At 34.1% G+C, this 21,777-nt stretch overlaps 2 protein-coding genes across 3 annotated transcripts; both read left to right on the top strand.

The window, feature by feature from the left end:
- The first annotated feature begins 319 nt into the window (after positions 1–319).
- LOC145589665 (protein MICRORCHIDIA 6-like) lies at positions 320–9,331 on the top strand. Of its 2 annotated transcripts, XM_081646334.1 has the most exons (22): positions 320–617; positions 814–845; positions 1,900–2,170; positions 2,328–2,402; positions 2,523–2,557; positions 2,796–2,874; positions 2,977–3,066; positions 3,142–3,217; positions 3,527–3,605; positions 4,309–4,443; positions 4,791–4,889; positions 4,983–5,081; positions 5,159–5,305; positions 6,156–6,248; positions 6,499–6,550; positions 6,641–6,752; positions 7,106–7,329; positions 7,406–7,512; positions 7,703–7,776; positions 7,862–7,904; positions 8,212–8,310; positions 8,819–9,331. In XM_081646334.1, the coding sequence occupies exons 3-22, from the start codon at positions 1,939–1,941 to the stop codon at positions 8,822–8,824; spliced, it is 1,956 nt and encodes a 651-aa protein (XP_081502460.1). In that variant the 5' UTR covers positions 320–617; positions 814–845; positions 1,900–1,938; the 3' UTR covers positions 8,825–9,331. The 2 variants fall into 2 exon arrangements, with proteins under 2 accessions (XP_081502460.1, XP_081502469.1); XM_081646343.1 differs by lacking the exon at positions 320–617 and having other exon boundaries at positions 631–845.
- A 2,479-nt stretch (positions 9,332–11,810) lies between these two features.
- On the top strand, positions 11,811–19,416 carry LOC145577579 (protein MICRORCHIDIA 6-like). Its single transcript, XM_081635074.1, has 19 exons — positions 11,811–12,098; positions 12,338–12,412; positions 12,558–12,592; positions 12,934–13,012; positions 13,131–13,220; positions 13,304–13,379; positions 14,152–14,230; positions 14,483–14,617; positions 15,808–15,906; positions 16,153–16,248; positions 16,321–16,458; positions 16,913–17,005; positions 17,633–17,684; positions 17,770–17,881; positions 18,119–18,330; positions 18,424–18,524; positions 18,903–18,982; positions 19,156–19,198; positions 19,327–19,416. The coding sequence occupies exons 1-19, from the start codon at positions 11,876–11,878 to the stop codon at positions 19,414–19,416; spliced, it is 1,908 nt and encodes a 635-aa protein (XP_081491200.1). The 5' UTR covers positions 11,811–11,875.
- Positions 19,417–21,777: the final 2,361 nt, after the last annotated feature.

Below are 21,777 nucleotides of genomic sequence, written 5' to 3' on the forward strand. Positions count from 1 at the left end.
CGAAAAGCTCGTATAACCCGACTAGTTTGGGCGGGTTTGAGCACATGTTTTCTGGCCCGAAGCTTGGCATGACCTGGCTCGAGAAATGAACCAGTTTTTTTTTACCCTAGCCCAAATCCAACCCGACCTGCCCATTGATCACCTCTACTTATTAAACAACCACCAATATTAATTGTTAACCATTAATACTGTAATAAAGTTGGTGTAATAAACCATACTTCGTATGATATAATCAAACACGACCAAACCACTTTGTTATATATTCTTCATTCATGTCCTACTCGGCTACACCTAATATTCATTAATAAAACCCAAAAACTCCACAAGATCGAGCTTCTTCAATTTTCCTTTTCATGAAAACAGAAAAACCGGATTATCTTGGGTATCACGTGACCCTTTTTCCATATATAGACATGTATCACGTGACAAAGGAGAAGGGTAATTGGGTAATTTACTGTTGCTCCTCCATTGTTATGGAGCTAAGGGCCCCACAATTTTCTAAAGCCTTAATTTTGCAATTTGGATCAAAAGGGTTTTTTTTTTTTTTTTTGTGTTGTAATTTATAAAGAGGATTCATTTCTCTCTCTACTTTTCTTTCATCAAACATACAAATTCAGGTAGTGCAACTCACTGTAGTTAGTTTCATTGTTGATGATTAAGTTGATGATGATATTGGTTTGTTGATGGTTTGGTTGCATTGTTGATGATTAAGTTGTTGATGGTTTGGCTGTTAATTTTACCATTAGTTGGGGTTTGGTTTTTTGATTGGTTTGCTAATTTTTTGATCAATTTGTTGGGTTTTGTAATGTGCAGGTTTTTAGACATTGGCTCAAATTTGTTTGCAGGTGAAACTCTGAAAATCTTAAATCTAAATTGTACAAGATTACAATCTATAGTTTGCATGGTTGTTGCTTTTTGTTTTTGTTGGTTTTTTTTTTTTTTTTTTTTTTTTTTTTTTTTTTTTTTTGGGGTTTTTTGTATAGTATTCCCTACCCTCTAAGATTGCCTTTGTTGTCATAGGACGTCCCATTAATTTAAAAAGTAACATTTCACATGAGGCAATTTTTAAGGGACAGAAAGAGTAAGCTATTAGTATTATTGTTACTCTAATAAGAGAATAGTTGCATCTTGCTGACCCAACTTGTGATAATTTAGCATTTGAAAGAATTTTATGAATATATGTTAATAATCCTTTGTAATAGTGGTGTCCCTTAATTTATCATTCGTCCCGAGTGAATATGTTGTGGAAACTGAACCAAGATGTGATACTATCTATGAAAACATGAGACCTATGTGATGTGGAGTACATTGTGGAATATTATTATAGATGATTTATTACCATGCATCATCTCTGTTAGTAATATTGAGCTCCTAAACATAGATATATAGATGATTTATTGGAATATTATTATAGATGATTAGGAGCTCCTAAACAATATTCAACAATGAAAGGTCAATATTATTAACAATGTTTAGGAGCTCCTAAACAATATTCAACATTGAGCTCCTAAGTATTGTTTTGATAATCTATAATAATAAGTGGAACATTGAATATTATTAACAATGTTTAGGAGCTCCTAAACAATATTCAACATTGAATAATAGTAACAATGTGTAGGAGCTCAATATTATAAAGATCATCTATATTTATTGGAACTTTATTGGAATATTGTTAAGTGCCTTTAGATGCCACCGCATGAACAATGAAAGGTCTTTGTACTAAGTGGAGCGGGCAATTCTAACTTTCTAATAAAGTTGATGGAGCCAAAGTTGAATTTTGAGATGTTATGGGGGAGGAGGGGGGACTGTTCTATGTTAGTTGCTTTTTTTTTTATCGTCTGTATTTTTTAGATACTGAGTAAACATGCTAATTTTGTAGCCTGTGTTTTTGATGTTCAGTGAGCTTTAGATTGTCCATTGACATATACCGGTGAAAAAATGGGAGAAGGTGGTATGATTTATGTGAAATCCGAATCAGAAGGCAATAAACCTTTAATTCAACTTGAAGAATCTCACATGCCTTATCTGGTCCATCCAGAGTTGGATGCCCAACCTCTAGTTGATAATACCAGTTTCTCTGAACCACCTTTATGTCCAGCATCCCTCTGCCGACAGTTCTGGAAAGCTGGAAACTATGACGATGAGTTTGTTTCCAAGTCTCGGGTCCAAAGTTAGTCATTATTAGCTTATAATGTTAGAATAAAATTGTGTTTATTAGTAATGTCACTCATTGGAGAAGCTATTAACGACATACCAAATTCTCCACTCAATGAGGTTTGATGTCTTATCTTTAAAGGTCTCTAACATGTCCATGCTTTATTTTGCAGACAGCAATAACTATTTGCATGTTCATCCCAAGTTCCTTCATTCAAATGCCACTTCTCATAAGTGGGCTTTTGGAGGTATCTTCAGCTTGTGGACTTGCAATTTGTACTATATTGTGGGATTTTTTGGCTGTTGGAGTGCTTGCCATCTTTGTATAATCTAAGTATATCTTACTCATTAGCTAACTGTTTATGCAGCTATTGCCGAACTTCTCGACAATGCAATTGATGAGGTAATCTCTTCAGATGCTTAAACTGTACCCTTTGTCCTGGTTGAAAAGATGAATTTTCCTTTATGCACACCTTTTTAAGGCTGAAGAATGTTCAATAGTACATTCTGTGTAGTTAATCATCTTATAAGCTATTGGAGGTTACGAATAATTTTTTATTCTCTCTGTCTTTGAATTGCTGTTGGGGAAATATCATATTTTTTACTTGAGTATTTTCATTTCGTGTTTGCTCATTTTAAAGATACAAAATGGAGCCTCTTATGTCATTATTGATAAAACTTCAAATCCAAGAGATGGGAGTCCATCTTTGCTCTTTCAAGGTATATTGATTCAATTAGTATTGTAGATATGTTTCTTTTTCGGATAATTTTAATCATTCTCAAGGGGAACTATGTGTTGCTAACTTTGATATCATTTGGCAGACAATGGAGGTGGAATGAGTCCAGAGGCAATTCGGCGCTGTATGAGTTTTGGATTTTCAGACAAGAAATCTAAATCTGCAATTGGAAGATGTATGTTCAATTCAATATTTATTAGAATCTCACTTTTTTCTCTTAAAATGGTTTATTTAACTCATAGCTTTTTAGATGGAAATGGATTCAAGACTAGCACGATGAGACTTGGAGCTGATGTTATTGTCTTCAGTCGCCATGTAAATAACGGGTGTGTTTGCCTTAGAGTGTTACATTGAGTTGTAGTCAATTATGTCTAAAATTGATTTGTTTATATCTTCCCAATTCATATTATATGCTTGGATAACTCAAAATAGTGACCTGTGTCATTGCATTGGCTCATAATATATTTCAGTGGTACACCAGAACCATGCAGATAATTAATTTTCTGTTTGGCCTTAACTCCTTACTTGAAACTTCCAATGACTTACTGTGGTTTTATGTTGGGCTGCTTGAATTTCTAAGTACTAACGGTATTTTGACTTATGCTGATTGAGATGGGTGTTTCTTTCATAATCAGGACAATGACTCAAAGCATTGGTCTCCTTTCCTATACATACTTGTCTCAGAACAGCCTAGATAGGATAGTAGTACCTATGGTGAGTACTGGCACCCTGTTCTTGATTGTACTTATTGCCCTATTATGCTCAGTTGATTTTTTTTTTTACTTAATTTTGTATGTACATTTCAACAAATAGTTAATTCACTTACTTGCAAAACTTGACTTTTTTCAGTCATTTCTTTCACTAAATGGATTAAAGATGTAAACATTCTTGGGGCAAATAACATTTATTTCTTCGTTGAAATACCTTAAAGTACATTTTTAATAATTCTGCTCTACATAAGAAAGTAATTTATATTACAATTTATAGTAATTCTCTTGAAGCCAAGTTCTTTTTATCAAAATATACAAGATTATCAAAACAAAGTCTTGTCTTAGTCTAAGTATAACTTTATATCATGTTATAGCTCTAGAATTAGTATGTGGCCTGGTGCTGCAATTTTATTTGTTAACCCTGAGGAATTACATTAGGAATGGAATTCTACATACCTATTTTTTGTATGCATTTGAGACAGATGTCAAATTGGGTTTGGTGATTATTATCAGTTACTGTAATCCTTTTGAAACAGAAGTGATCAATGAGAGTCAGTTTGTGAGCTGGAAAAGGCCATCATTTAGCCTTACTTGATGATCTCTGGTCTAAAGCTCCAAGTTCAGCGCACATTCTTTTCCCCATAATCGTCTTCTATATACTATTAGTCAGTTACTGTCCTGGCCTTGACTATGAGTTGCTGTTCTAGGTTGATTACGAGTACGATGAGTCAACTGACACCTTCATACCTCTACCTCACTACCACGGAGAGCAATTTCAGTCAAGTAAGTCCATCATCTTGCAGTGGTCACCATATTGCAATGAGGCGGACCTTATGAAGCAGGTTATTTTCTCACCTCTTTATAAGGTTGTTGTGCTTGACCTCGCTTGTCCTGTGCATCTTATCTTGATGAAAGTCAATCTCAAGCCATTTTGATCCACCTACTTCTTGATTTTGGCTTTGACCAGTGTGACTGCACACAGTGAAGCATTCTTATATTAGCTACCAGTATCTAATGGACTTGCAAAGGCTACTGGCCTCTGCAAGCTTATAGACACTTATTGGTTAACTACACGATATTAGAACATCTTACATAAGTTTGGGTTTCCACTGTGATAGTATTTTTTGAGTAATATGTGCTTTTTGAGTACTAATAAATAAGCTTCATTTGTAATTGGATTTTACGGCAGTTTGATGACATTGGATCTCATGGAACTAAAGTTGTTGTTTTCAATTTATGGTTTACTGATGACGAGACTCTGGAGTTTGAATTTGACAGTGATCCTCAGGTTAATACTTACCTTCTCAACCTCTCCCCTCAATTTTCTGAGGTATAATGGATTTCATTTGTTTTCCTCGTTACTTGTAACCATTGGTTGCAGGATATTTGCCTGCAAGGTTCTGATGATTGTAAGAATATAAAAATGAAAAATTCAACAATTGAAGAGCATATTGGCATCCGATACCATTATTCCCTCCGAGTAAGTCTTTGTCTGACATGGTCCTTTCCTCCTCGAATCATGCAAGATATCAGACTTACAATTCTTACCCTTGTCAGGTATACTTGTCCATCTTATACTTGAGGATTCCACAGAGTTTCACTATTCTATTGCGTGGAAAAGCTGTGGAGCATCACAGTGTAGCAAGTGATCTCAAATATCCAGAGTTCATCTTGTACAGGCCTCACACTGGGGGCTCTAAGGAGGTATCTTCATGTGTATTAACTTATTCTGGTTCTTTATTCCAATTTTGTGCACATGGTTGCACTCCGATCCACAGATTTTTTTTTATATTTAGTTTTAATTGGAGGATATGGGCTGCCTGGTTTGAAGTTTGTATTAAAAATGTTAAGCAATAGAGTAAAGAATGTAATTGTGCATGAAGAACAAGTCATCCTCACGAAGAACAAGGTTGTTTGAAATATTATTCAATGCCTTGTGATTCCACTGACGAAACCTTCAAACTAAGCACAAATTCAATTTTCACCAAAATGTTTAAGGGATTACTTTCGACATGCCTAAAGATGGAATTGTGGAAAACATAGAGATTCCAAAATATGAAATGGATGAAACCACGCTCATCTAAGTGCACATTAGACATAAGAACAAAAAAAAAATTCCTATAGAAAGCCTTGTTCTCTATATTTTGAACTTCCTCTGCCGTGATTTTTTACTCTGATTGGTTCTTATTTTACTCGAAAATGAGTCTAGTGATGCTCATTTTCTTAATTTCTGAATTCAGAAATTTCCCATGCGGTGTGACTGTCTGTTTAATTCATTCGACTTAAGATCTATGAATAAAGGGCATAATTTTCGGTATCTAATTTTGGGAGTTAGCGTTGTAGCTGATTTAGCATGCATGAAGATTCTTTGGCTTCTCTCATGGACATTCTCTTAGTTTTGCACATATCACTCTTTTGTTAATTAATATTAGTCAAATAGCTACATTTTCTACTATGGAATAATTTGTGTTGATATCAGTGGCACATGGTTCTGTTATACATCTACATATTCTTATTCTATTGCTATATATGTATTTCTGAACCAACTTTGCAGGCTGAAGTATTAGCAACAATAGGGTTTATCAAGGAAGCTCCTCATGTCAACATCCATGGCTTCTGTATTTACCATAAAAACCGTCTTATATTGGTAAACACCATTAATCTCCATTAAGGGAGCGAGTTTCACTCATTCACTGTGGGATCACACAAGTGTAGGCATGAGTGATTGTACTAGTGCACGTACACAATACTCACACGCACACAGGAGTCAGGTTTCATAGTGCAGTCAGCCAGTAAAAATTAAACTGGGAGAATACAATATATGTTATATTTTTTTTTTCTGAAAAATGCAAAATATATGGCTGAAAAAACTTTGAATTTAAAGTTTTCCTTTGCAGCCATATTGGCAAGTTGTAAGCTACGATAGGAGTAGAGGAAGAGGTGTTGTAGGTGAGTTATTTGCTTCACATTATTCTTCTGCAGAAATATGTGAGTTTTGAAGTGTATGCATGAAGGTATATATATTATTAAATGTTTCAGGGGTCTTGGAAGCAAATTTTATAGAGCCTACTCATAACAAGCAAGATTTTGAGAGGACTTCCCTCTTTCTAAAGCTCGAAGCTCGATTGAAGGACATGGCGTGGGAATATTGGTAGGTATACATGTGTAGATTTATTTTATTATGCTTTCTTTGGTATGTATTGTAGTACCATATCTGAAGTCTAATCCTATTTGTATCTTACTCTCATAGTCTCATATGTTGTTAAGTGGGTCTGGGTTTTCTGGGGTGGGGGGTTTCTTTGTGTTGATGATGGTCCAGTTGTTAGACAATCTTCTTATTTATGACTTTTGAGGTCTATCTCATCTCAAACCAAATGAAGAAAAATTGTCTAGTTTGTAATTTTTCATGATGTAAAATAGAGACCAGAGTAGTACTTGTGGTATCAGATTTCATTGTTCTAATGAACTACTTTTATTTAATGGACATTTTGGAATGAATTGTAGGGATTTTCACTGTGGACTTATTGGCTATCAAATTAAAAAACCAATTCGAGCACCTGTATGTTCACTAAACTTATCTGATCCATGCCCAAGTAATGCTAGACATGAACCTCTTGAAACAAATAGAGGTTTGAATTTTGGTCAAGCACCAATTCATCAGGCTGATCCTGTGGTTAATTTGCTTGCTGCATCTTTATTTCAAAGTGATCAAAGCATCCAACAGCGTGGTAATATATAGCAGTTCTTTCAGATTTTCCCTTCTGCAGCCAATTCTGTGTATGCCTATTGCCGTTGTCTTTGCAGGTATTAAGAGGACACAAGAAGATGTTTTGTTTGCTCCAGAAAAAGGGAGAGTGCATGTCAGAACTCAATCTGACATAAACAACGCTAATTGCTCTATGGAAGTTCAGGTTGTTTGTTTCTGTTTTTTTATTTTTTAATATTTTATTTTCTTCATTAAGAATTCAAACATAGGTGTAAATAGAAACACTGGTGGTCTGGCACATAGCAAAGCCGATTTTTGGCTCTGTAGCTGAGAGATTATAAATTCAAATATGGGTAACCACATAGTTACAATACTAAGTCATGCCTCTCTTACAGCCTCTGGCTGCCAACCTGAGGAATGAAAAAGGGGCGTTGGCAATGATGCAGGAAAATAAGAGCCTTCTTGCAAAGTAAGATTTTCAAAAATAATCATTTCACCATTTCTTGTTTGAGGTTCTTTTCGCATTGGTTTTATAATTTAGTTGTATTTTTCAGATGCTTAGAATACGAGAAGGCTGAGGAAGAGCTCAATAACAAGGTACGGAGTAAACTAGACTAAAATCAGTCTTTCTTTCCCTAGAAATGCGGAAAACATTGCAAGAAAGCTGGCTCTATTTGTGAATCTTCTTTCTTTTCTAAGTTGCCTATTTATGCATTGTCACTAGTACTATGAAAATATTAATTCAAGTAGAAGATGGAAAGGCTTAAAATTTTATCATTTGTACTTCATAACTATTAAATTCTAGAAGATGAAAAGAATTAAATTTTGATTCTGTTCTCACAAGTGTATTGGTGTTTTCAAGTTCATTTTCTAGCTCTTAGAGTGCATTACATGATTCATGCAGGTATTGCTGCTCAGTAAGGAGCTTAAACTGGCACAGCATGAATATGAGAGGATGCTAATTGTACTTCAATCGCTCGAGGCTGTCAAACCTGAATTGGATGTAAGTAACCATTGTCATTTCCCCTAATGGTTTGTGTCTATTGTCATAAATAGTCTCAACTCTCAACCATCTTTGAAGGTTCTTGGAAAATTTGTTTACTCCATTTTCAGTGAATTAAATTATGACTCAGAGTGTGGCTTGGCAGGTAAAATGGTAAAGGCCTAAACTAGATATCATATGACTTGGATGGTGATTTAATACTTGACATCATATGCTTTGCACAACATTTTAATCAGCAGTAAATAGAGAGGGGAAGAAATTTGATTGTTAGAGTTAGCGAGTTTAAGATGAACAATGAACTCTCTCCACCAATTCGTTTAGAAGTGGCAAAATTTGCATTTTACTTTGTTGGCCTATCTGCTATAGCCTTAAGCCATCTATATTCGGTTAGGCTACTATAGTATTACCCTATTTGCCATCTTCAATTACTCGTATTTTATTCTGGCACTGTGTGGCACTTCAAGCCTTAAGACCTTTTCTGAACTACCAAGGTGATCATAATCTACAGGTGTAAAGCATGATCAAGTCTGATGCAATAACAGGATGGGTCATTTTTTTACTGTTTTGTGTGCTAAGTAATGTGTGAAGAGATGCTGCTGGGAGGCCTTGCTCTTTCAAGAGCATGCGCATTGAAGGAAGGGCACTACGCTCTGACCAAAATTTTCGGCAGGTGCTGCTACGAGCTGTGAAACTGATATCACTATCAATAGAAAGCTGAATTAGTGCATGGGTGATGCTGGAGCTACAAGCTGTGAAACCTGGCCCTAGGACTGTTTTTGTGGTAGCTTTCTCTCAGGATAAATGGGAGCTAGAGGAATAGTAAATTGTAATGCAATAGTAGAGCATTAAGCTAGTGTGAAGTATATTAGGATATAGCATTATAGTATCAAACAAGGCACATAATTTGGAATAGCTGCTTTGAGCTTAAATGCTCAAGTGGCCAGCTTTTGGCAAATGTCTTTTGATTTTTTGAAACTACATATTTAAAGTGCTACTTTGAATATGTATATAAATGGCCCTGTTTCAATTAATGATTTAATGAAACTATCTTGGAATGTTATTAAATTGATATAATCCAACAATATCCTTGCCAAGTTACCATTCTCCGTATTTATACTATTTAACACTTTAAATTTTAAAGTACTTTGTAATAATATTTTTTTTATTATTTTTTTTTTTTAGAGCCACAAGGGCAAGGGTGATTTATTCCAACGTAACTTGCTGATAAATTCCAACGTGATTTTTTTTTTGGTTATATACACGTTAACTTATCAATTTTTCGTAACTTGCTGATAAATTCCAACGTGTTTTATTTTTTTCGTAATAATTATTGAGTCCTCTCTATTTACAATTTCAGTTTATTTTACATATAATAATTTCGCTTATTAAATACTTTTTAATTGATACATAGTACTACGTAATTAGTTTCAAGTGCAATTTTTTGTGCCTCATTAGTGTACACAACACACATATACTACGAAGGTGATAATTTGTAAGGAGCGTAATACCAAAAATAAAAATTTATTTCAAAATCATTAAGATGTTAGTCGATACTTTAGTATCACCCGACCTAAAATTTCTATAGAACGTTAAGTTATTATACGCACTTCAGCTTGGTATGCTTTATTTCAATATTTTTTTTTTTTTTACTTGGAGATAAAGATGTTAAAAACTTCAAATATATGTGTGATACGTATACCCTTAAGTTAAAAGTAGTCCATTTTTATATTGCTCCCATATATTGGTCATCCCTAAAAGTTGAAACTTTGAGGTTCGTTGGATCCACCACAAATCTCCTGTACATGCACTTTTGCAACCAAAAAGCTTACATTTTTCAGGTATTCTTCCACCCTTTTCACTATCCCAAATAATCATTTTTTTTTTTATTAAAAATAATCATCTATTTCTTTTCACATTTATTTTAGCATTTTTCTATGATTTTGATTTTAGAATTTGGACTACTTAAATTGATACTGTAATACTGTAATAAACTGATACTTAAATGATAATCTTAAAAATGGAAGGAAAATATGTGATAAACTGATACTTAAATGATAATCTTAAAAATGGAAGGAAAATATGTGACAAACATGGTGTAATGATTAAATTAACTTGGCTGATATATGCACATATTCCCAGGTTACACCAAATAATTTAAACCCCAGAATCGGGGTTTTAAGAAACCCGATTACAAATAATTTAAATGCAATCGGGTTTCATTACGTACCCAAGTGGTTGTCAAAACTAGCTGTGTTTATAACCAAAATAAAGCAGCACATTATTTTTGTAACAAGTAACGATTTTGCAACTTTAATACCAACCCACATTTTTTTTTTGTTATTCACACTTTTCTACAATATTGGGTGATTTTGGTGGAAAATCAGTCATACAATTTCCCCTATTATTATTTCTGGGTTTTGTAATTTTGATTCTATTTTACCCAGAAAAACGCTATAGAAATATATTGAGACATCCGATTATAATTTTTCATTTTTGTGGTGTATTGTAAATACTAGAAACCCATGAGTTTAATTTTTGCTACAGATTTTTATTTCGAAGAATCGTAGATATTTGTTTGTTAAGATAAAAAAAATTAGTGTTTCTCACTTTTAATCCTCAGTAAAATGCTCAGTTGATCTGAAGTTAATTGTATATTTGTATGTATTGTACTTTTAAGTTTAGGAAAGATGGCATGTTGTCCATTTTACACTCGAGTATAAAATTACACCCTCGGAGAGTGAGGGATTGCTCAAGTGGTTAGAGCTCCCCCCGTTTCCAAGAGATTTTGGGATCGATTCTCACCACCCGCCATTATGGCTCTAAAACACTAAAAAATAAAATTACACCCTCAAACATTCTCAAGTTCGTGTGCTTGGTGTATGTTTATACTTGGATGAGTGGAAAAATGGATAGTGAACTATCCCAAATGTTTTCCCACAAATTGATTCTATTATCAAGAATTTAACGAAATTTACTTAAATAAATTTTGAGTTTGCCTTAGAAAATTGTTGTAAGTAATCTATGCAAGAAGCCACATACAAATATGTTGATTAAGCTTTCAGCTTCTTCTGGGTTATGTTCTAGAATACTCCTTATGATGCAATAAATTTAGAAAAATCGAGCAATTCTTAAGTGAGATCGTGTCACACTAATTTATTGTGAGAAGTTAGTTTTATAAAAATAAAACTAACCCCAAAAAAGTAACAAGTCACCCTCATATCATGAGAATATGAGATCGGCTCATACAAGATTTTTTTCGAGGAGGTATTCATGCTGAAAGTGGAACAATGCTTCTAAAGCTTATTTTTATGCTTATAGCAGGTTTTTGATGGTTTCTAGTTTTGATGATTAGTATCTCTCTAATCTTATTATAAGTGATTGTTACAATTGTTGTGTGGCTTCTATCCTAGAAATGAATTTAACTTCAGAAAACCTGTTATCATGTGCAGAAACAACAATGTGGGTAGATTATGAGAACAACCGTGTCGAATCTAGTCAGGAGTTATTTGGTTCTTTAGTTCATCAGGAAGCATATGCCCTCATATCCAGTTTAGCCCCTCCAGGGATGGAATTCCAGCACACAGCAGCTCTTAAATCTGAATACAATAGCTGTAATGCTATAACTACTGATCAAAGGAACACCTGCTTACCGGAGCAAATGCAGTCTCCGGCTCAGGAAACACATGTATTAGAAGCAGTCCAGCGTCCTGCACCACTCTGTCGACAATTCTGGAAAGCTGGAAGCTATGACAAAGTCTCCTCACAGTCCTCAGCATCTTTGGTTCCAAGTTAGTCATCTGTAGTTATATACTTGAACAGTTGAAGGCTTTAAGAATTTTGTTAATTGAACTGTATATCTTAAGATATCTCTGATTGGAGATGTTGGGTGTATGCCACAGCAGTAGATATCGGCAATATCATTTATATACTTGTCACTTGTTTTATGCTTTCACCAGTATCTACATTCAGGTCTAATGAGTTTTGCTTTGCATTGTATAACTTTTCTTTTCTTCAATTTTTTTGGCAGACACTAAGACACATATGCATGTTCACCCCAAGTTCCTTCACTCTAATGCCACATCTCACAAGTGGGCTTTTGGAGGTGATGTCTGCTTAAAATTTTACCTACTTTGTCAAATGCTTTTTTTTTTTTTTTTTTTCCCCTTGTCTTAAAGGTTGTATATTGTCCATAAACAGTGTTAGTATTTGTTTTGTTATCTCTTACTGCTATGGACTTTTTCATGCAGCTGTGGCGGAGCTTCTGGACAATGCAATTGATGAGGTGATGCAACTGACCATTTTACTGCTGATATATTAGCATTTTGTTCCCATTTGTGAGCTATTTGGAAGTTTTTGAACACTGAAGTGCTTAGGAATTTATGTGAAGCACTATTATTAAAGGAACACTGTAGCTATTTGGGCAAACATTTATATGAAGTCTCACTTTGCCTGTATATATGGTGGTAGATCTTAGCTGCTTTTGACATTTGTTTGTCCTTTCTGTGAAATCATTTATAGTGTGAATATAACTCAGCTATGGAACTCTAATTTTATATTCTCATATTGTTTGTTTGCTCAAATATTTGACATGAGATATATCATGGTTTATGCTCAATCAAATAGATCCAAAATGGAGCCACTTTTGTAATGGTAGATAAAATCTCTGATCCAAAAGATGGGAGTCCAGCGTTGCTCATCCAAGGTAAGTTGGTTAGTCCCACCTTCCTCCCCCCCCCCCCCCCCCCTCACCCTCTCAAGCTTCATACTAAATAGTGTTTACTAAAAGAGAAATTTCATGCCTCTGAGGTTGATACTTGTAGACGATGGAAGTGGTATGGACCCAAAAGCAATTCGGCGATGTATGAGTTTTGGATTCTCAGAAAAGATGTCCAAGAATACCATTGGGCAATGTATGCTAAACTCAATTTTAATTATCAAGCTCTATAATATTTCAATCTCTTCCTGCTTACTGAATTAGTTATATGGCCTTCAGATGGAAATGGGTTCAAGACCAGCACCATGAGACTTGGAGCAGATGCTATAGTCTTCAGTCGAAAAGTGGGCAGTGGGTCTGTTATCATTGAATATTAAATCTTTATAGCTAAGGATTGCTTTGCAAATCATCTTTAAACTATACACTGTTTTTACTATTGTGTAACAATCTTGATGTGATTCATTGAGCAAGTATATATGTCAACATGTGTTAACAAAGACTAATAGCTGATAGGTCTTTCTTATGTCTGACGTGGATATTCTGTGCCTCTCAGCTACTCTTATATGTTCTATATACTACGTAAGTTTTATTTCAATTAATACTTGTTTGTACCTTACTAATGCAATTGTCTTTTTTAATCCAAGTATAACTTAGTAAATGAGGGTTCCCACTTAAGGTTGGATTTAGGGGGATCAGATGCATGCTTTGACCTGGCTTGCTACTTCACTTTAAGTAAGAATAGAGAGAGACATCTGCTTCAGCCGCTTTGATGTAGCACCACAAAATTACCATTGATGAACCTTTGAGTTTGAAGAAAAAGGCCACGTACTCTAAATTTTTATCAAATGTGTTGTTTAAACTTTGGTTTTACATAGTGCTGTTTGAAAATAAGCATGCATATTGTTTATCATTCCTAATAACTTTTGTTTTCGATCCTTCTCTATTGGTTATATATGTGCTTTACTTTTGGATTCTGTCTTCTGTTTTCTGCGTTGTGTGACTTGTGTCCAATACTCTGAACTCTGAATCTATTGCCCCATCCCTGGATTTACTAAATTATGATATTCATTATGGGTGCAAATGTTTATTTAAAGACTGCTTATCCTTGGTATTTGTTTTGCATTCAGGATATTAACCCAAAGTGTTGGTCTGCTTTCCTACACATTATTGTCTCACACAAGGATGGGCAGAATAGTAGTACCTATGGTAAATATATGTTTTCTTGGATATACTTGCTGACTGTCGTGATTTTACTGAATCCTCTTGATGAAGATACCTTTGTCCAAACCACCATCTGAACTTATTTCACTACATGTTATTCTAGCTCGTCTAGATATCTGAATTATGGTGTAATTATAGTTCTTAATTTATTGACATTGAGTATATGTTATGTTGTACATTGCTATGCTCTTTTTAATAGCTACTCTAATCGTGCTACTGGGCATGTCATATCTGCAGATTGATTATGAGTACACTTTGTCAACTGCAGCCTGGAAACCTCTGTATCGTGATGGTACAGAGAATTTTCAATCAAATATCTCTATCATTTTGCAGTGGTCTCCATATTCAACTGAAGCAGAGCTTCTGAAGCAAGTATGCTCATACAGATTCTGTGATGCCTTCTTTGTTTTTGTAGCTTGTTTGGTTTCCTAAAAAGATGTTCAAGGGAAAGGAGGGAAGATAATCTAAGGGAAGAGAAACAAACCATGAAAACTTAACTTTTCATTAATTGCGTGATTTCAATTAGATGAAATCAAGATGAACCCTTTCACTGGGAGCTTTTTAAAAGAAACTGAAATAAATTTATGTTGTTGGCCTTCTTTAAGTTAAAATTATGTATATCCTACAGGCTGTGTTTATCAGGCAGTGTTTGTTCATCTATACTTAATGCTAGGTGCAAATCTAATATTTTGGCCAGATGTGCCACTTGTAATGTTTGTTTAAGCTCTTTGCTGGCTCATTAAAATATTACAAGATAGGAAAGTAAAAGACTTGTATTTGTGCTAGGATATCTCAGTTGGAAGGATTGAGGCAATATGTTAATTTTCTATTCCATTTGATATACTTTGTAGTATTTTGAAGGTAAGTCCTATATATAGGGGTTGATTGGTCATTGGTATGAGAAAGTACATGCAATAAGCTAACACCATTATGTAACAGTGCTTCAAATGAGCTACACAAAAGTGACAGTGATATACACCATAATGGTGTTCTATGTGGGAGACACCTCATGAACTTCGAAGGGGAGTTACTGATGGTAACATTTTGGATGGGGTATACTAATATGGTTAATTCATAATATGGTTGGGGGAATTTATCTATGTTAAATGGAGTTTGTTATTGTCCTTGTAATTTTATAATTGGTCTTCAATCTTGTACTCAATCCCTTAATAGTTGGATGAAACTCAATGGCTAACTTTGCTAACAAATCAATTTTCATGGATGACATCTATATGGGCCTAAATGAATCATGAATGAACTGTGTATGTCTTCTCCACGTCAAATGGAAACCATGTCTCACCAGCAGCATAATATTTACCCACAACGTGATAGCCACTATAACAATGGATTTTATGTTTGAGGACCAAGAATGCTTTTTTCTGCAAGCTTATGCACAATTTTTGGTTAATCACATTACAGGGGATGGAAGAGATTGACATGCTTTTTCTATCTTTTCTCTGTTTTTAGGGTCGCTGTTTCTATTGTTGAATGTTATTACTTGCTCAAACAATCTAGTTCTCTACCTCTCTTATATGCTTCATTTGTTATTGAATTGATGGCAGTTTGATGACATTGGATCTCATGGTACCAAAGTTATCATCTATAATTTGTGGTTTGCTGATGACGGGAAGCTGGAATTGGATTTCGATAGTGACCCTGAGGTTGACTCTTTATTCCCTTCTTTTGATTAGGACTAAATTCTGCTCACTCCATTTCCAAACACATGTCATTTATGATTAATGCCTAAGATCAAAGATTTGGTTTTATATTGCATTGGTATGGCCTAAGGCTAAATTATACGTAATTTGCATCAAAAGTTAAGGAAAGAAAAGCAGTACCAGCAAACAATTTTAAGTGGAGGGGGCATTTTTTTTTTGTGGATTATGAATTGACTGTTAACATCATAGGATATCCGCCTGAAAGGTTCAAACAATGCTCGGAAAAATGCAAAAACGTTGCCAACAGAAGAGCACATTGCCAACCAATATCATTATTCTCTCCGGGTCAGTCTGAATATAATATGGATTTTATGAGTCAGAAAAAATTATGCTTACAACTTAAAGTCTTCTTTGCAGGTATACATGTCCATATTGTATTTGCAGCTCCCCCAAAATTTTAGTATGATATTGCGTGGAAAAGTGGTTGAGCATCATAGTATAGCACGCGATCTAAAATTCCCAGAATTCATTGTGTACAGACCTCATACTAAGGAGGTAAACTCATTTGCTTTTCTGTTTATATTATTCTTGGTATGTAAGCATGCTCTCTCACTGCTAGTTGATATTAGAGTAAATCATCTTCTATCATATTGATTTTTGTTACTTCTTGTATTTGAACTTCCTGCATTATTTGGTGGCTTTTTTGGTTGGTGTTAGTTGATGATTTTCTGTAATATCTTAGACATTGGGGTAATGTTGGCGTTGATGAACATGTAGAAATAAATTGCTCTTGTCTTTCTTCCTGACATCGTCAGTGACCCTGCATGTGCAGCATATCACATCATGGGTTGATGCCTGAAGTAGTATAAAGAAACATATGTATTTAAGTCCCTCCTGTTGGAATGTTTTTTGTTTTCTGAGTTTCCAACACTGTCATCATTATCAGTTGCAAACCTTATGTCCACATGATTATAATACAATTAAATATGATTCTGACTGAAATTCACAGGGTGATATTTTAACAACAATAGGCTTTCTGAAGGAAGTTCATGATGTCAATATCCATGGTTTCAATGTCTACCATAAGAACCGCCTTATACTGGTAAGTTGTAAACCGCCTTTAAGAGGTGTTTTTTTTTTTTTATTTTTTTTATTTTTTTTTTTTGTATGCACCAATACCATGTGCAAGAGCGTTTGCAATCCTGTTCCAAGATGTGGCAAGTAAGGTCAGGGGTCCCTTTCTGTAGAATGCTCTTGATCCCTAGAATATAGCTTAAGCATTCCTCTGTCAATAGACTATATTATTACAATTGACAAAGTATTGGTCGGAAACTCTTTAGCTCTTTAAATTAATGGCTCATGCTGGACAATTATCCCAATGGCATGTTAATGGACTCCATTTTCCTTGTGAAGCATTCATATCCTTCCTGAACTTTTAGTTCTGAAGAACTTACCTTTATAATTACTGTGAATGAAATGTTTTCCTGTCTCGAAATTGAATTGTGTTCCCTACTGCCAAGGAAGTTTTAATATGAAGAATCACATGTATCTAAAACTGCACCATTATATCCTCCAAAAAAGAAAAAAGCAACTTCAGAGGTTGAAGAGAAGTGTTTCCTTTTATTTTTTATTTTTATTTTTTCTGTGTGTGTCTTAAAAATTACTTGTAGCATTTTTTTTTTTTGGTCAATTGATGATAGCATATCTAATTTGTATTTCTTCTTTGCAGCCATTTTGGGAAGTTGCCCCTTATAGCAAGAATAGAGGAAGAGGCGTTGTTGGTACTTTCTTTGGAGCACATACTTAGTGTAATGGTAATACGTAATGTTCAATGCATGGGATTTTGATTGTTAAAATGATCTGTAGGGGTCTTGGAAGCAAACTTTGCTGAGCCTATTCATAACAAACAAGATTTTGAGAGGACTTCCATCTTCCAAAGGCTTGAAACACGCTTGAAGAACATGGCATGGGAATACTGGTGGGTAGTTAGTTGTTTATCCCTGGTTTATGTGCTAATGAAATTGGTGGCATTGCATAATATCTTATGTTTCCTTTTCGTTTTACTATTTGCACTTGTGCATTTTCCCATAGACTTTTGTCTCCAGGCTTTTAGTGTGGGTTTCTTTGATCTTGCTTCAGAAATTGCCCTTGAATTTTTGTTATAAGCTGTTGACAAATTGTTGCTAATTGATGCATGTTCTTGAATAATTTGTAGGGATAATCACTGTGGACTTATAGGATATCATGTCAATCACAGTAAGAAACCCCCTGTGTCATCACTGCAAACGCCATATGATCTTCCTAGAAGTGCTAGGTTCGAACCTGTAGTATTGGATAATAGTACAATGTCAGATTCAGCCAATGATGATGATCCTGGTCTTGGTGTACTCGTTGGATCTGTATCTCAAAGAAAAGGCCAACACCAAGGTAAATACTTTTTGACAGATGGATCAGATTTGTTTTTAATGCCAACATGTTTAGTACTACGTATATCATTTTCCCCATGTTCATGCCAAGCAGATTCTACAGGGACCAAAAATCCCATCTCGTCTGCTCTTACAAGTACACAGATTAGCTTAACACCTGAGGCTACTAACATGGAGAACTTCACCAATGTCCAGGTTATGTCAGATAATGGCCAAAACTCATTTAATTAGTTGCTCTGGCTAGAATTCAAGGCTTTGTGCTTTTATCTTTCAGTTATGTGATCATCTTAAGTTTCTTAACTGAACCTGTAAATAATTGTATTATATAGCATGCTGGATACCCTTTTTCTTTGGAAATCTCACTAAGCACTCTCATCTCATGTTTCCTTGTGTTTTTCCGTGTTTGATTGTTTACAGCGATTAATCTTGTCAGTAGGGGTGGTCATCCTCTGTTTGATATGGCACCTTTAAACAAATGGGAAGAAAAGGATACAAGGGAATGGAGGGTAGCTAACTTTGATAGTATGGTTATCCATGTTTCTGACCAACTCACCTTTCTTGCAGGAATTGCAGCTTTGCACTTTTGGAGCAAATGAGCAGAGAAAACAGGAAGCTGTGTTGATGATACAGGAGCATAAGGAACTTCGGTTAAAGTAAGTTGTTTAGAAATCAAAATAATCATAAAACCATGGAGGTATGCATGATGGTGCAGTTTACAGAACTCAGAGGAATAGGAGTTTCTTCCTGTCTTCTTCACACTTTTAGAAGTCTTAAATCTGTTTTCATTCCCTAATTTATCTTCTGATTTGGTTGGTTTACACTTCAGATGCTTAGATTTTGCGAATAGAGAGAAAGAGCTTATTCAGAAGGTATAAGTATCGTCTCCCATGTGCATGGGTTTACCACAACTTTAGTGAACATGAACATTATCTGTACTTGCAAATTATTTTTGATAAAACCACTATTGTTACAATATTTACTTAAATCATATATGCAGGTTTCACTGCTTAAAAAGGAGCTTGAAGAAGAAAAAAACAGATATGGCAGGATGTTGAGCGAACTGCCAAAGCTTAGAACTACTCTCTAGCAGAAAGTATGTACACATTCGGTGCTTTATTTTGTTTTTGAATTGCTAAGACTAATCTGTCTTTTATCTTAATCCTATACATAAGAATACAGAGAATATCACCCTAAAATAGTACACTTGTGTGATGAGTTTCCCATCACAGGTAATTGCAAAACCAGTAAATTTTATACCCCCTTTTTTTTTCTTCAATACTGTCACTAGTTAAACATGTTCATTGTGCTTACAAAGGTTTTAAATTCCCTTCGCAGGTAACATCCGAACGATGCTGGTTAGCTTATGCATGTTGCTGGAGCTAGGCATTTTTTGAAGTACACTTCAGACTTTCAGAGTAGTTATATTACTTATATAGTTATATGTGCTGTTCACAGCGTACAGTGTGGTCTGGTTTCCCATTTTTCTGACTGGGTAGTCATTTTTGTGACTGGTGTAAGGCCTTTTTTTTCTCTGTTAGGAGCTTAAGGTTTTGCACTTTTGGTTAATTTGGCTTTTCATATGAACTAGGAAAATCTCTATATTTTGTGCTTATTGAGTTATTTAGAAAAAAAAAAAAACTTTAAACATATAGATTTATTGTAATTTGGTTGGTGGTATAGCTGGTAGGGAAAATGCAACAATTGGTCAGTATTAGCAGGAGATAATGGAACAATTATGTAGCTTTGTCTGACTTGGAAAACATGGAAAGAAATTAGACTCCAACCCATATGTTTGGAATGGATTGGTTTACGCCTTTACGGCACAAGTTGAATTAGTGATGTGACAACTAAATTTGGATGGATGCAACAAATTGTATATACTCTCTCATGTAAAAATAAATGTTGTTTTTAACTTGTAAGCCAAATTTACTAATAATATGAAATGACTAAATTGTGTTTTGATTAATATATATAGATAACCATGAGGCCTTGGAACTCATATGATTTATAACAAGAAAGTATATAGAGTTGAAGAATATTTTTCGCTCTTAAATACTTGCAACACTTGTATTTGTGTTAGGAAGATTATGAATTGTATATAGAAATTAAATGAATATACTAATGAGCAAAAAAAGTTACTGGGGATTACTTTTGATAGTTTATGTGATTCTATAAAAGATAGTGCAAGTGAAATTAATGAGAGTGAAACGATTAAAAGCAAGTGCAAATAGAGTTTATAGAAGAGGATTATGATGATATAATGAAGTGTTGCAAATATTTGAAAATATAATTAGTATTATTCATGTTGAATACACAAGATGTGCGAATGACTTCCATCCGAATGCTCTAAAAATATAGATGAGTATAGCGGCCATATTCTTGCACAATGCACATATTAAGGTATGAGAAGTACATATAATAGTGTTCTTTTTTTGCTCTTTCTAAGTTGTTAATGCTCTTAGAGATTAGAGCATACATTTTTTTCACCAAAAAATCACCAAGTGTGGTGACATTTTGGAATTTTTACAAGTTTTTCGATCCTTTTTTTTGTTTTTAGTTCGGACATAAACATGAATAAGTGTATTAATTTTTTTTTTTTCAAAAAATTTCTATTAATTTTATTTACTACCTCCATTTCTTATAATGTGTAACAAAGGGGGTATTATTTGTGAGATATCAAATATTTCTTTGTTGTACATAATAAGAAACGGAGGTAGTATTATGAATTTATATTATAAATATATAATGGTATATAATTATTTTATCTTCACTCTTTTAAACAAATTACTACTCTTTACGATCTGTTCTTTCACGTTTTTCCCACTTGAAATTACTTGAAGAGAGAACATTTGACCATATGTGATTTGATAATCATCAAGTTAGTTTGAAAATTAAAATATTATATTTTTATAATTTTTATCTATGTACCCCCTTCGTCCCCTTTTTTACATTCATATTTCTAAAATTACACGGGAATTAAGGAAGTTGGAATAAAATAAAGAACAATAAAATAAAGTACAATGGGAATTACAAGACATTAATTGATGTATTTGAATAAAACAAAGATTGAATAATATTTAATGATGCACGTGTCATCAATCCTTTGAAAAAAAAAACCAATAACATTTTTTGGTGAAAAATAAAAGGACCGATCATATTCATCTAAAGTGATGCACATGAATTCTTAATTTTTTAAAGACATTAATAAGAGTGAAAAAATAGAGAAAGCGTTAATTACAAAACAGAAAAATAGGGATAATTTGGGATATTTGGTAAAAATTTACTTACTAAAAAAGGAAAGTAGGAATGTAATTTTGAAATACCTAAAAAGAAAAGCAGAAATGTAAATAAGGGACGGAGGAAGTACAATTAAAGATATTTGTGGTAAAAAAAAATATGTATTAAAAATTGGTCAAATGGAACAAACATTAAAGAAGGAAAGTAGTAT

This window comes from Chenopodium album, chromosome 2 (assembly GCF_948465745.1).
Source record: "Chenopodium album chromosome 2, dcCheAlbu1.1, whole genome shotgun sequence".
NCBI lineage: Eukaryota > Viridiplantae > Streptophyta > Magnoliopsida > Caryophyllales > Amaranthaceae > Chenopodium > Chenopodium album.